This window comes from Trachurus trachurus, assembly GCF_905171665.1.
Source record: "Trachurus trachurus genome assembly, chromosome: 17".
NCBI classification, from domain to species: Eukaryota; Metazoa; Chordata; class Actinopteri; order Carangiformes; family Carangidae; genus Trachurus; species Trachurus trachurus.
The window spans coordinates 10,087,668-10,102,872 of record NC_139900.1 but is presented as its reverse complement, the minus strand read 5'-3'; the positions used below and the strand labels follow the sequence as shown (position 1 = coordinate 10,102,872).

Sequence of the window (15,205 nt, the reverse complement as noted above, 5' to 3'; positions counted from 1 at the left end):
GGCCCCACCTGTCATATCGCTATTCCCCACTAGTGGGGCGCGTCCCATAGTTTGAGAAGCACTGGTATACTGTTTGTTTCTTGCACTGTAAAAAAAAAAAACAGTGAATAAAAAAAAAAAGACCTTAAATTTTTGTAGAATAACACAAACTCCAACACAGATCTTGGTTCAGTGGCGACTTCAGGCAGAGAGGCGGCTGCATCTGACTTATTTTATCAGTTATCTGTGAAAAGAATGGCTGATACCAATTGTCTTAAAAATGTCGATATTATCAGTCTATGCCTAGATCTAACCGACTCTCTCCTTTCACGTCTCTTCCAGATCACGGCCCACCTCAGCTGCGACTCTCCCCACCGCCATCCTCCTCTCCCACCCCTCTCTTCCTCCGTAGCCTCCCCCGCCGCTCCCCCGCCTCCCTTCTCCTGCTGCTCCCTCCTCATCGGCCTCCAAGATAGATTCCCTCAGGAGCAAGGTTGACCTGCTCAAGCTGCCCCTGGCTCTCTCCACCAAGTCCATCTCCGAGCGCAAGAGCCAGCTGGGAGGAGTCGGCGGCGAGCAGCGCGGCACGGGGGGAGGAGGAGGAGGCGGGGCTCGTAAAGCCCGCTCACCGCCGACCCGAGACATGGACAACGAGTCGCAGTACTCGGGCTACTCATACAAGTCGTCCCACTCCCGGAGCTCCCGCAAGCACAGGTGGGTCACAGAGGTCACAGAGGTCACGTCATGATGACGTCATCGCTGCTGTTTTACTGTTTTAGTTTAATTATTGCACAGGTGCATCTCAATAAATTAGAATATCATGGAAAAGTCACACAGTGGTAACACTTTATAATATGTACACATTAGTTAAGCATCAATGAATACTCATTAGTATGTCGTTTATAAACACAGTTAGTGCTTATCTATGATGAGTAAAACATTTAACTGTGTTACTACATACTAATGAGTATTCATGATAAATGATGAATTCAGTATAAAATGCTTCACTAATGCTTAATAGTGTGAACTTATTATAAAGTGTCACTGTCAATTTCCAGTAGTTCAAGTCAAATAGCCCCAACCACCTATAGAGAATGTGAAGCGTTCGACGTCGGCGCCATCTTTGGAGGAACGCAAACGTAAACAGAGTGGGGAAAACGGAGGAAAACGAGCAAGAAGTAAAAGAGAAAGAAAAAGAGATGAGGAAGACGGACAAAAATAAAATAAAGAAAAGAAATGGAGAAGGGGAAGGGAAACGAAGGAGGAACATATCGTGATAAACTCAAATTTAACGAGAAACAAAGGTACACAGAAAAACTACAACTTATTAAGGCCCAGATTTACTCCCTCCACTGACTTATCCAGACATCGTGAATCTCGTGATCTCATTTTTGGTATTAGTGCATATACTACTGTGGCATTTTTTTACGCAGCAGTACTGTCCCACCATGATTACTTTTAAGCGACTTTGGGGAACTTTTTTTAGGGGGACGAGCAAGTGTTTACATCCGCGATCCTCCAAAGATGGCGCCCAACGTCCCACAGCGTGACGTAACTTCACATTCTCTATTGAGGACATATAGATGGTCATACTTTTCAGAAAGCCAACATTACCATATTACATTTTTTTTTATTGTTTTTTTTTGTGTGTAATATTTAAATATTTTAGTTTTAGTTTATTACAATCCCCATTAGCTTTTGCAAAGCAGCAGCTATTCTTCCTGGTGTCTTTTCTTTTCACAAGTGACTATACATACCAAATATGACACATACTTGATACATACAAAATGAAAATACATATAAAAGACACATACTTAATACATACAAATACACACAGAACACCTGAGACGAACACTAAGCATCAGAATTACAAGCTCCTACGTTGAATCATCCTGTCACACAAAGATGCCATGACCCAACACTGACAACAGGTGTTTACAAATCAACTAATGGTTGAGATACTGAATTTTAGGTCTTCATTAAATGTGAGCCATAATCATTACAATTAAAATAAATTAAATAAATAAAGACATGAAAGTTAGTTTCACTTATTGAGATGAATTACTGACATTACTTTTCCATGATATTCTAATTTATTGAGATGCACCTGTGTATGTGTTGGTTGGTTGGAAGCATCATTGTCATCATCGTTATTATTATGCTGCACCGAAACACTGAAAGCAATCCTATATCTGTGTGTGTGTGTGTGTGGTTCAGGGATCGGAGGGATCGTCATCGCTCTAAAAGCCGAGACAGCAGCAGTCGTGGAGACAAATCGGTGACCATCCAGACTCCTGGTGAACCGCTGCTCGATGCAGAGTCGACCCGCGGAGACGACCGGGTCAGTCATGAACTGTTTTATTGTGTTATATTGAAATTTTCTGTGTAATTTATTTAACCTTGTTTTCACTTTTAGCACTCCCCTCCCCCTTCCCCTTCAGGCTGCACTTGAAAATAAGAATTTTGTTCTTAATTTGCTCGCCTGGTTAAATAAAGGTTAAATGAAAATAAATAAATAAGTCACACCGTCTGCTGCGTGACTGTCCATTTAAAACTCACATTTATTTATCAATGACCCAACGACGGCCAGCAGCTCAGATCTCTGGTGTTGACAACTGTTGCTCCAGAGTTCAAGTCTTTGTTTAAAGCATTTTATACAATAACACATGAACATGGGCTGTGTTCTGTTATAATAATACAATAAAATTAACAAAAACTTAATCAAGTACATCTTAGTGTATATATAAAAAGAAAAAAGACTCAAACAAAAGAAGGGCGTTTCAGGGAAATATACATTTTAAATTGCTCCCAGATGGCTTTGATTTAGATTGTTGAAGCCGTATTGAAAAAGTGATTCTTTCCATTACAAATACATCGTAAATGATATCATACTTTTGTCAGTAGATGGGATGTCTGGCTTAAACCATTTCTTTGCAATTGCTTTTCTAGCAGCTAAGCTCCGTTTTCCAAATAAGTATTTAGTTTTCACACTTAAAGAATGGCTTAAGTTCGTCCCAGTTAAATGTGATGATGTCAGTTCTGAATATAGTTCCTCCAGTATCTTTAGTGGATGTAAAATATTCATCATCCATCCAGGAAGCATTGTTCTCCTGTAGAGAAATGTCTTAACACTCCTCTGCTGAGTTGAGTGTGTTTCTCAGGAGCTGTCAGTCATCTCCCTCCAGCCCTCGTGTGTCCTGTTAGTCGCTGGGAGCAGCAGCTGTTGACATTTGTATAATTGAGTCTTGAGACATTAAGAGGCAGCACTTTAAGTGAAGAGGCATGTTTTCATTAAGGAGCCTTAAGGTGACGGCATTGTGCCTCAAGGAGGCGTCCGCCTTTAAATAGTCAAGAGGCATTTATATCCCAGCCTTTAACTGAGCAGCCACTCGAGCGCTGGACCGTGAACGCATCGGTGACACTAACGACATAAATACAGAGGGGTGGAGGACACGCAGGGGGCGATTACTATCAGAACAAACAAAACAAGACGTGGAAAAACAAATCAGTTGTTAATTATAGAAAAGTATAAATAAATAAAAAAGAATTTGAATTGATTATTTAAAAAGTTATGAAGGCCTATTTTCTAGCTTCACGGTCGCCTCTTTACTGGATGTTGTCTAACGATATTTTCTTCTCATTACCTCATTTAGACTTATGTTTAATTAGGTTTGAAAATGATTCTGCTAAACAAACCTGTCTTTTATTCTGACTTAATTCAGGAGAGTTTTTCAACATTTATTTACTGTAAATCTGAAAACTGTGACAAAGTCCGAACACATCCACCATGAGCCTGGGATAATTCGTCTTTAATCGAACAAACAGAATTAAAACACACACACAGGTATTATATATTTTATGAATATAAAACAATCTTCACATTTGTGTAAAACTACAGTTGGTGAATATCTTTTCTCAAAAAGTGAGTAAGATGATGAGTTACTTAGAATAGAAACGTATTCGTCTGAAACCAAAGGGTAACAGAAATTTGTCTTTGACAGGGCTCATCACCACCTTTAAATACATACAAGCCGTTAAAAAAATACCTAAAAATATGTAAAATCAATATCAAATATCAAAATGATTGTGGTTTAATTAATTAAACACCAGTCAGATCTGATCTAAAAGCTTAAAAGCTCCTTTGTTCATATTCATTTCTTGCATTTTAAGTAGGGCCCGACCGATATGGATTTTTTGGGGCCGATGCCGATTATTAGGGGGGAAAAAATCCGATAACCAATTAATCGGCCGATTATTATTGTTTTTATAAAGTTTTAAAATTGTATTAATTTAAGTAATATATCTACATATATTATATAATATATGAATTAGGGCTGCCAAAATTTAGTTGGTCAATTGGTTGCAGGAAAAAACAACAACATTTGGAGCCCTGTCTTGTCAAAATTAAGTCAAAATCAATATGACTGAACTGTCCCCCCGTCTACACAGCCTGAGCTCAGTCACTCACCCACCTCATCCAGGTACTGCGTTTACTGGTGATAAACGGGCATACTGCCGGTAACGGTAAAACCCGACCAGCTTGTTGAATCTCGGGAGTCACGAGCATTAATTAATTAATTCACCCGACCGTGGGCAAAAAAAGAAAAGGAAAGGAAAGTCAGCAGCAACACTGGTTTTGAGACAGTTAACAGTTAATCAAGTTGTTCATAAGCTGTGTGTGTGTGTGTGTGAGTGAGTGACTATCATAGACTGTAAAAGGTGACTATGCGGAGCGTGTCCTGCTGCAGATCAGTCAGTCTGTTGTGTGCTGTGAGGTGGTTGGAGTTGGATGCGCCCTCTACAGCATAAATAGCCTAATGTCAGGGATCTTTTTAAATGGGGGAACATTTTCAAAGTAAAACCAAGTCTTATTCCCTGCGTCGGCGAGTTTTGGCCGATTACCGATTATCTCAAACGGGCTATAATCGGCCGATAAATCGGTCGGGCCCTAATTTTAAGTTGCAACTCAGTGAGCGGTTTGTGTTATTTGTGTTTATTTTGAATGCACTTTTCATAAATACAAATCTCAAAGTGCTACAGAGTTAATTCTGTCTCATAAAATCAGCAGTAAAATGCTCCTGAACTCACTCTGCTCTGTCTCCGTCTCGTCCTCCGACAGGATGACAACTGGGGTGAAACCACCACGGTCGTCACCGGCACCTCGGAGCACAGCATCTCCAACGAGGACCTGACGCGCGTCACCAAAGACCTCGAGGAGTCGACGCCGCTCGAGTGCAAGCGCTTCGTCGGCCCGGCGCTGGGAGGCTGCCTGAGCTTCTTCGCCCTCGTCACGCCGCTCGCCTTCCTCATCCTGCCTCAGGTGCTGTGGCGCGACGCCCTGGAGCCCTGCGGCACGCCGTGCGAGGGCCTCTACGTGTCGCTGGCCTTCAAGCTGCTGGTGCTGCTCATCTCCTCCTGGGCGCTGTTCCTCCGCCCGCCCCGCGCCACGCTGCCGCGCTTCTTCGTCTTCCGCTGCCTGCTGATGGTGCTGGTGTTCCTGTTCGTGGCGTCCTACTGGCTGTTCTACGGCGTGCGGGTGCTGGAGCCCCGGGAGAGGGACTACAGGGGGATCGTGGAGTACGCCGCCTCGCTGGTGGACGCGCTGCTCTTCATCCAGTACCTGGCGCTGGTGCTGCTGGAGGTGCGGCACCTGCAGCCCGCCTTCTGCCTCAAGGTGGTGAGGAGCACGGACGGAGCCAGCAAGTTCTACAACGTGGGCCACCTCAGGTGAGCGAGGCCGGGCCTGGAGACTCGTTAACATGGTGTTCTTAAAGGGATAGTTCCACATTTTGGCATAATCCCTATAGTCATAGCAGTAGGTTCGTTACCTTTATTTGTCGGTGCAAGCTATTTTTAGAACGGCGGAGCAGAGCCGTGAGCTGCTCAGAGCTACGCTACGGAGGCTCATGGGATTTCTTGGTTTCCCTCATCAAACTCATCAAATACACAATCCAACAACTTCAAAACGCTCTGGTGGACAGGTTGTGACCTGCACATTCACCACGCTATGAGATAATAACAGAACGTTACCAGACAGAGTTGTTTTAGAGGTAAATGCAGAGACTGCTTGCTGAAAAACTGGCCCAGACGGGAAGGTGCATCAGCGGTTTCGCATGAATTTACTTGCTTTTCAAGTCGATTTACAGTGTGCGCCCCTAAATTTTCTGTTTGCCCTTCTATAATTTTAAGTACGGGGTCGCTGTGCTCCTAAAAAGACGTTGGTCCAGAATAATACAAACACCTTCACAAACACATACACATTTGCACATACAGGCTTGCCGCTTACACATAAAGCTCCATTATAGTTAAATTGAATTATCTCAAAATAAAAATACACATAAACAGGTCTTAATGATGAAAGTAGGAGAAAATACAGAATATGAATATGTTATATTTTTGACAAGAAAGTTACCTGCTAGAAACACAATAAAACTGGTTACAAATCCCGACCTTTTGACTTTAACTGGTTCATGTGGCACAAGTTGGTTTAGCTACAACTCAACCAGACACATTCCTGCATTTGTACCTAAATTTAACTGGTCTACACTTTGATTCATTGGTTTCCTTATTCTCTAATGTCCTGTCCCAACATGTCATAACACGAAGGTATGTGTGAACATTAGTGATGTGCGGGCTGGTTTTTTTTTTTTTCTCAACCTGCGGGTCCCGCATTCATGAAATAATTTGACCCGCCCTGCACCAAAGCACCAGAGAAGAAGATGCTTGAAAACAGCCCTGAGAGAGAGACAGGAAACCGTCTGTAGTCTCCCTCACATCTCCCACACCAATAAAGTGAACATTTCTTGCCTCGACATGTGGGTTGCCCCGTGCATCACCGGTGTATATATCTGCTTTTCTGTTTCATAGCAAGTGTGTCTGCATTTTTAGATAACAGATGGTTTTTGATTTTTCCTCTTCAAAGACACACATTGTTCTTTTTTTGTAACATTTAGTTTGTTTGACAACCTGGACATAAATAGATGTGATAAATTTGAGATGTCAGAAGAAAGTCTGTCTTTTTTGATGTTGTTACAGAATGAATGGATGATATCCAGGCCTGTTAATGTTTCTCCTGTTTGCTTATGGAAAAAGGTGAAGGCATCTACTGCCCTTCCTCCAAGAATTAGACATTTCAAGGGATAAAAAAAAAAAAAGAACGTTACGAGACAGAGTTGTTTTCGAGGTAAATGCAGAGACTGCTTGCTGAAAAATTGCCCCTGAAGGCAACGTGCATCAGCGATTTTGCATGAATTTCCCTCTAAAACAACTCTGTCTGGTAACGTTCTGTTATTATCTCATAGCGTGGTGAATGTGCAGGTCACAACTTGTCCACCAGAGCGTTGTGGAGTTGTTGGATTGTGTATTTGATGAGTTTGATGAGGGAAACCAAGAAATCCCATGAGCCTCCATAGCGTAGCTCTGAGCAGCTCACGGCTCTGCTCCGCCGTTCTAGAAATAGCTTGCACCGACAATAAAGGTAACAAACCTACTGCTAAGACTATAGGGATTATGGCAATGGGCCAATTTGACAAAATGTTGAACTATTCCTTTAAGACAAAAGACAAAAGTTTACATACATACATATACAAACATATCACTTCTCGTAAACATAATCCCTACTCCTACTCCCTCCCGGAGTTTTGATGTAGAAATCTATTGTCCTGCGTTTGCTTGTATAGTTTACAGTCACCAGCTGAGCTTTGACCTGTTCTTACTGTGTCTCTCTCTCCGTCTGTGTTTTAGTATTCAGCGAGCGGCCGTCTGGGTGTTGGACCGTTATTACAACGACTTCCCCGTCTACAACCCGGCGCTGCTCAACCTGCCCAAATCCATCCTGTCCAAGAAGATGACGGGCTTCAAGGTTTACTCCCTGGACGGTAAAAACACGGTCTCATGATGTCTCAGATTCCTCTTCTCTAATCAGTTTTACTGCGTCGACTCGTCACCGTCATGTGGTGACGCATTCAGCGCGCGAGTGTGAGCAGTGAAATACCTGAGCTGCACATCCACTAATGACTCTGTTTGTGTGTGTGTGTGTGTGTGTGTGTGTTTGTGTTGTAGAAAACACCACCAATAACTCCACGGGTCAGTCCAGGGCGATGATCGCAGCCGCCGCCCGGAGGAGAGACAACTCCCATAACGAATTCTACTACGAGGAGGCGGAGATGGACCGCAGAGTCCGCAAGCGCAAGGCCAGGTCAGAGACACGCTCCTTCACTGTGGCGTGTGTGTGTGTGTGTGTGTGTGTGTGTGTGTGTGTGTGTGTGTGTGTGTGTTCATGGGAACCAGACAATACGTACTACTGTGTGTGTGGAGAGAGAGTGAGGGTAAAGAAAGAAGAAGACCGCACACTAGTTTTGCTCCCGTGACAATTTATTGTCACACACCGAGTGGTAACGTTTCGGGCTCAGCCCTTCATCAGACATGAAGACAGTATTTAAAGCAGAAGTAAGCGATCCGGTCGCTTTGGCTAATGCTGCGTTCCAGGCAGGCTTTTGAAAGCGTAAGTTACAGCTTCGAGTCACGACTTACGACTTTGCAGCGTTCCAGGCAACCCGTAAATCGTGTTTTTCCGTCCTGTTGCCTGTGAAAGTCATTATAACGGCCACTCGTAACTTCCGACCTGTGAAGTCGTACCAGATCGAACTGGTACGACTTCACAGGTCGGAAAAACACGAGTTACGGGTTGCCTTGAACGCACCATAACGTCTTGTCAGCCGATGGAGTTAGCAGCCCCCGCCCTCGTCATGGATCTATTGGTCCTCGTCCCTACGTCACCACATTCACGCGCATCCCTTGGCTGCACACACAGAGAGGACCGCCCCTTTATGCCGTTCTCTCTCCTCATTGGATAAAACTTGTAGGATACAAGAAAAGTTTTCTCCTCGGCTCAGAGCAGAGCAGAGTGACTGACAGACCCGTGTTTCGGTCCAAACACTCTATGTAAGTGATTGCTGTCGGAAGATATAACTATTTAAGACTTAAATTAACACAAAAATATCGCTTACTTCTGCTTTAACACACCTGCTTAAATAAATGCACAGGTCACCTGACATGTCATGTGATGATTGGGAAAAAACAAGAAGATAGAGAAGCAATATACACACTGGGACTGAACAAACAGTCTACATTATACAAACAAATCTCCAAATAGCATATGTCCACTAGAAAAATCACATGGCAAAAGCATCAGGCATCACCGTCATAATGCAATGTAATTTCAAGTAGAAAACAAATGTAAAAAATAAGGAGGTGCCTAAACCATCCTGAAAGTGGTGACAAGAAAATAATTCAGGTATCCACAGCAATAAACCAGTAGAAAAAAAGTAGTTGTGTGTGTGTGTGTGTGTGTGTGTGTGTGTGTGTGTGTGTGTGTGTGTGTGTGTGTGTGTGTGTGTGTGTGTGTGTGTGTGTGTGTGTGTGTGTGTGTGTGTGTGTGTGTGTGTGTGTGTGTGTGTGTGTGTGTGTGTGTGTGTGTGTGTGTGTGTGTGTGTGTGTGTGTGTGTGTGTGTGTGTGTGTGTGTGTTCATGGGAACCAGACAATACGTACTACTGTGTGTGTGTGGAGAGAGAGTGAACACATGACCACAACACGTCTTTGTCTGAGTGTGTGTGAGTGTGTGTGTGAGGTGTGGTTTACGCCCTGAGCCAGAACAGTGGCAGCAAACAGGACAAGCACAGAAACAGACCAACACACACACACACACACACACACACACACACACACACACACACACACACACATGAAGCCAGTTCACTAATGATTAATGGTTTTGTCCGTCTGATCCCGGTCTCTCGTTTCCTCCTCCGACACGACCCATAAATCAAAACAGCTGAGACGACACCGTGTACATGAAGATCTGAGGAAGAACTATTTACCGATGACAGATATATGTTGTTGGTGACGTAGAGGAGCCGCTGACGAGTGAAACGTTTAACACCTTCTTTTAAAACACGGTTGAGTGTTTGATGAGTTATCGCCGGCTCAGAGATTTAATGTGTCTGTTCTGTGTCTAATTATTATTATAACAACTATTTCTACTATTTTTACTACAACTTCGATAACTACAGTACAGTAGTAGTTTTTTACCCTTTTACAGATGCACATTATCTTAACACTTATAATCAAGAGTTGTGTAATGAAGCGATACAATAAAATAATAATAAATAGAACATAGGATCAATTACACAGATTTAAAGTGAGAAAAATAAAGGAAGATAAATAATTGAATATAATAACAATAATGACAATATTGTTAATAATAAAAGGATTGATGCCCAGAGGGGAAATTAAAATGAAAATAGTCACCATCGCATTAAAAAACACAAACACCTACACAAGTGTGCAATAATTAGACATAGTATGCGTTCTCAAGTTACAATCCACGTTGGCAATAAAGTGATAATAATAATCATTAAATACCCAGTTAAGTAAATTCAGGAAATGCTTTTCAATAAAAATGAGTGACACTGACTCAGACGATCTTATTCTCCCAGGCAGATTAATAAATGAAACCCTTATTTCAGAAAGAAAAGGATGTTGTGTGTGTGTGTGTGTGTGACATTATATCAGGTGTCAGACATGGTCATCTTCGTGCTCCTGAGCAGCCGGTCGACTCTGACCTGTGTCGATGTCTTGTCCTCTGAATAAACCAGCAGCTGTTTGTGAATAAATCAAATCACTGGTATTAACTGACCCGTCGGGGTTTCGGCCAATCAAGAAGCTCCCGGGAAACTTTGCAGGGCGACGGCTGCTGCATAAAAACGACACTGCTGACAGATTTTTTAACAGATTCTCAAGGTTACATGTAAAAAGTGTGGTGTTGTTGCTGATGCTTAAAGGAGAATTCTGGTCATTTTCTAAACAACGCTCTACAGCTCTAGGTCCCCGAGTGCGACCATAGGAAAAAATCGGAGGAAAATATGTGCAGTATCAATATGAATTTCCTCCTAAATCCATGTTTTCCTTGCGTTTTTGTCTTTGTTGATTTGTAAACATAGCTACAGTACGTGATAAAAACACACGTTAACACTGCTCTCTCATATTAACAGAGTTATACACAGTCTGTGTTGTGTGGTAAGGAACTGGTGGATGTTGCAAAGCATGTGTAGTGACATTTTGAGCATTGTATAGAGGCCAAAGTCACGGTTAGAAGAACTGCCCCCATTACTTTGCTGTTTAACTGCAGTGTAGCACAGCTAGCAGGAGGAGAGCTAGGTTCGGGCTGCACATATCTTTCTTGGATTGTTTCCTATGGTTGCACTCGGGGACCTAGAGCTGTGGAGCGTTACTTAGAAAATGACCGGAATTGTCCTTTAACTCAAACAGACACCGTTGAAACCGAGTTTACATTCCTGATGAGGGAAACTGAGGTTGTGAAATTCAGAATGAAATTCCTCCCGACTGGAAGCGTTTTCCCACAGGATGTAGTGTTGTCACGATACCAACATTTTGGTACCGGTATCGGTACCAACATGTTTTTCGATACTTTTCGATACTTTTCGGTACTTTTCCACATAAAAAGAGAACACAAAAAATGTCATTATTGGCTTTATTTTAATAGAAAAATTTTGGACCATAAAACAGGAAATCAGTAAACAGTTACTGCTGCTGCAGGATTAACATTCCATCTATATTAATCTGAACTCTTCCTAAATTAAAAAATGTCTGTTTAAAAATGAACATCAACTTGTTTTCTTTGCATTATTTGAGGTCTGAAAACACTGCATCTTTTTTTGTTATTTTGACCAGTTGTAATTTTTGGGAGAAATTGTTATCAGTAGTTTATAGAATGAAACACAAATGTTCATGTTACTCAAACATACACCTATTGTTTCCCATATGTAGACCAAATTGATTATGTTCCCCCCACCCCCATCAACGCAATATCGTTCCGTTAATTCATCTCTGCGTAGCGCTGCTTCGCCGTGCTCACTCACTCACAGAGAGAGAGAGAGAGACAGAGAGAGAGAGAGACAGAGAGAGAGAGAGAGAGAGAGAGACAGACAGAGAGAGACAGACAGAGAGAGCATGCAGCCAGTGGTGATCCGCGGTAAAAACAAAACTTATTAACGAGGCTGTGGCGGCCGTCACTCTCTCGCGCGCGCGGCGCACACACACAGACACACACACAAACACAGGCACATGGACAGGTGGCGCTGTAACGGTAATGATAAAAAGCACCTTGCTTCGTTTGTGACTCGCTCTCTCGCTCCTCGCGGCTCAAATTACAATGCGGCGACTTCACGCGGCGACGTCACCGCTGCCGGCGGCGCAGAATGAAAGTACCGGTCCCATCTAAGCGCAGTATGGTACCGTTTTAAATGCGTTAGTACCCCGGTACCAATCTAGTACCGGTATACCGTGCAACCCTAACAGGATGTGTTTACCGGAGCGCGGCCGACATATGGTGGTGTTTACCTCCTCCTTGTCGTCTGAGCTCCACCATCAGTCCGTTATGATTAAACAGAGCGTTTCGTTGTTTACACTCTGTTGAGAAATAATCACAGCGTCTGTCCAACCATGTGTGTGTGTTTCTTCTTTCTTTAAAGGGAGTAGATTGCAGTAGAAGACTCTCTGCACTCCTCCCGTTAGCAACGCCAGCCCATAGCCCTGCCCAGAGATTTACAACATACAGTGTTGTGAATGGACCCAAAGAAACGGCCTATTGTCGCGGCCTAAAAGAGGTTTTACATGAAAAAAGTTACACAGTTCCATTGTTCGCTATAATATATTTTTTTCCAGCCCTTCAAAGTGCAGGAAAAACACAGTTTTTATTTGGACCTAACCAACTCACGTATCCCTCCGCCCAGGGTTAGCGCCCGCCGATCAGCAGTTGGTTAGGTCCAAATAAAAACTGTGTATTTCCTGCACTTTGAAGGGCTGGAAAAAAATAGATTATAGCGAACAATGGAACTGTGTAATTTTTTTCACGTAAAACCTCTTTTAGGCTGCGAAAATAGGCCGTTTCTTTGGGTCCATTCACAACAATGTATGTTGTAAATCTCTGGGCAGGGCTATGGGCTGGCGTTGCTAACGGGAGGAGTGCAGAGAGTCTTCTACTGCAATTAAAGTACTTAGGGGCTATTTGTAGATCATACAACCCCACTTAAAAAAAATGCTACTATCCCTTTAACATTTCCTCCCTTCCCCTGACTTCTTCTTCTACTTCTCCAGGTTGGTCGTGGCCGTCGAAGAGGCCTTCACGCACATCAAGCGTCTCCACGAGGACGAGGTGGCGTCGTCGCCCAAGCACCCGCGGGAGGTGATGGATCCGCGGGAGGCGGCTCAGGCCATCTTCGCCCCGATGGCGCGGGCGATGCAGAAGTACCTGAGGACGACGCGGCAGCAGGCGTTCCACAGCATGGAGAGCATCCTCACACACCTGCAGTTCTGCATCACACACAACATGACGCCCAAGGTGAGAAACAGAGAGAGAGAGAGAGAGAGAGAGAGAGAGAGAGAGAGAGAGTGTGTCATCACTGTAGCCATGGCAACCAGACTTCTGTCTAGCAAAGCAGCAGCCACACAAATAAACGTTTCCATGGTGATTTTTTCCAGATGTTATGATACTACACCACAAGAGTGTGATGTTTCATTGGAAGGTTTTCTCTGGTCTGCAGCTACTGCCCTTTTTCTAATGCACTCAAAAAAAAGTTTTAAATAAGCATTGGCATATTCTTAAAGGGAAACTTCACCCAAAATCAATAATTCACAATAATTTTCTACTCACCGTCATGCTAAGGAAGGGTTTGGAGAACTTTCAGAGTCATCAAAACACTTTTGGAGTTCCAGGGGGGGTCCGGCTGGCAACGGATTTTCATATAATGGCGGTGGATAGAGTTCACTTTTGAATTGTCCAAAACACACACTATGAAACATCCAGATACCTCCATACTGCTCGTCCGTACTGACCCAAGTGTCCTGAAGCCGCCACATGGAAAAGTTGTTGGAAAAAAATAATTTGATCTCTGTTTTTATCCTTGTTGTAGTAGTAGCTCCCAGTGGCGGCACAAGATTTGCTGTGAGATGTTCTTCCGTGTTTACATCATACATCCAATTGTTTACAATGACAAACTAAGGAAGAAAAGGGATGTGGCACACCCGTAGCCTCAAATGCAAAAATATTGATGAAGACAGCAGTACAGCAGTACGTTGTTGTGTATGAGGGACTATTAATCGGCGTATTTTCACCACCTACGAGAAGTCCCGTCTCAAAATAATACACCAGTTCAATAGTAAAAGTAAAAAATTACAATGCATCAGCTGGTCAGAAAAAAAAGTTTGGTTTGTTTTTATCTGGAACCAACCAACTCACTCAGTGCTCCTCCACACAGGCAGTTGTACCTCATACAACCCCACTTCAAAAAAGCTGAACTATCCCTTTAGTTGATCTTGACCTGGTTCCTGGAATAATGCTGTTTTTTCATATATTTAGGAGGATTAAATGCTTTAAAACTGTGTTAAATCTGTGTTTCAAAGCATTTTTATGTTTATATAGAAAGAGTGTTTTTTTTCTTTACTCTTCTCTTGTTGCTGCGTCAGACTGATCAGTGATTTCTGATAAATAACGTGTGTGTGTGTGTGTGTGTGTGTGTGTGTGTGTGTGTGTGTGTGTGTGTGTGTGTGTGTGTGTGTGTGTGTGTGTGTGTGTGTGTGTGTGTGTGTGTGTGTGTGTGTGTGTGTGTGTGTGTGTGTGGTTTTGCCTGACAGACGCTGAAGAAGGGTTTTTCCCCAACGTTTGTGTGGCAATAATAAAAACTTTAAATTGTGCTTCTTTGTTCATTTTCTTACTTGGTGATTAAACTTCATCTCTTCTTCCTCAGGCCTTCCTGGAGCGTTACCTCAGCCCCGGCCCCACCATGCAGTACCAGCAGCAGAGCGGCAGGGGGCGCCAGTGGACCCTGGTGAGCGAGGAGCCGGTGACCTCGGCGCTGCGCCAGGGCCTCGTCTTCTCCCTGCGCCGCCTGGACTTCTCCCTGGTCGTCACGGTGACGCCGCTGCCCTTCCTGCGGCTCGGCGAGGAGTTCATCGACCCAAAGAGCCACAAGTTCGTCATGCGGCTGCAGTCGGAGACCTCGGTGTGAGGAGGAGGAGGCGGCGTCTCCTGGGACACGTGGAGAACCACATGTGGTCTCGTCCAATCATTTCCCTCCTCCTCCTCCCTCGTTTGTTTGTGACAGAGAACAGGAGCGTTACACACCTGACGCCTCCTCCTCAGATCCT

At 43.6% G+C, this 15,205-nt stretch overlaps 1 protein-coding gene across 2 annotated transcripts; it reads left to right on the top strand.

Moving 5' to 3' along the window:
- Positions 1-547: 547 nt before the first annotated feature.
- LOC311001142 (vang-like protein 2) lies at positions 548-15,066 on the top strand (the record flags this gene model as incomplete). Of its 2 annotated transcripts, none has more annotated exons than XM_083992131.1 (7): positions 548-693; positions 2,197-2,320; positions 5,099-5,706; positions 7,723-7,856; positions 8,041-8,176; positions 13,157-13,400; positions 14,806-15,066. In XM_083992131.1, exons 1-7 carry the CDS (start codon positions 623-625, stop codon positions 15,064-15,066), a joined length of 1,578 nt encoding a protein of 525 aa, XP_083848257.1. In that variant the 5' UTR covers positions 548-622. The 2 variants fall into 2 exon arrangements, with proteins under 2 accessions (XP_083848257.1, XP_083848256.1); XM_083992130.1 differs by having other exon boundaries at positions 573-693; positions 2,197-2,317.
- Between the last annotated feature and the right edge of the window lie 139 nt (positions 15,067-15,205).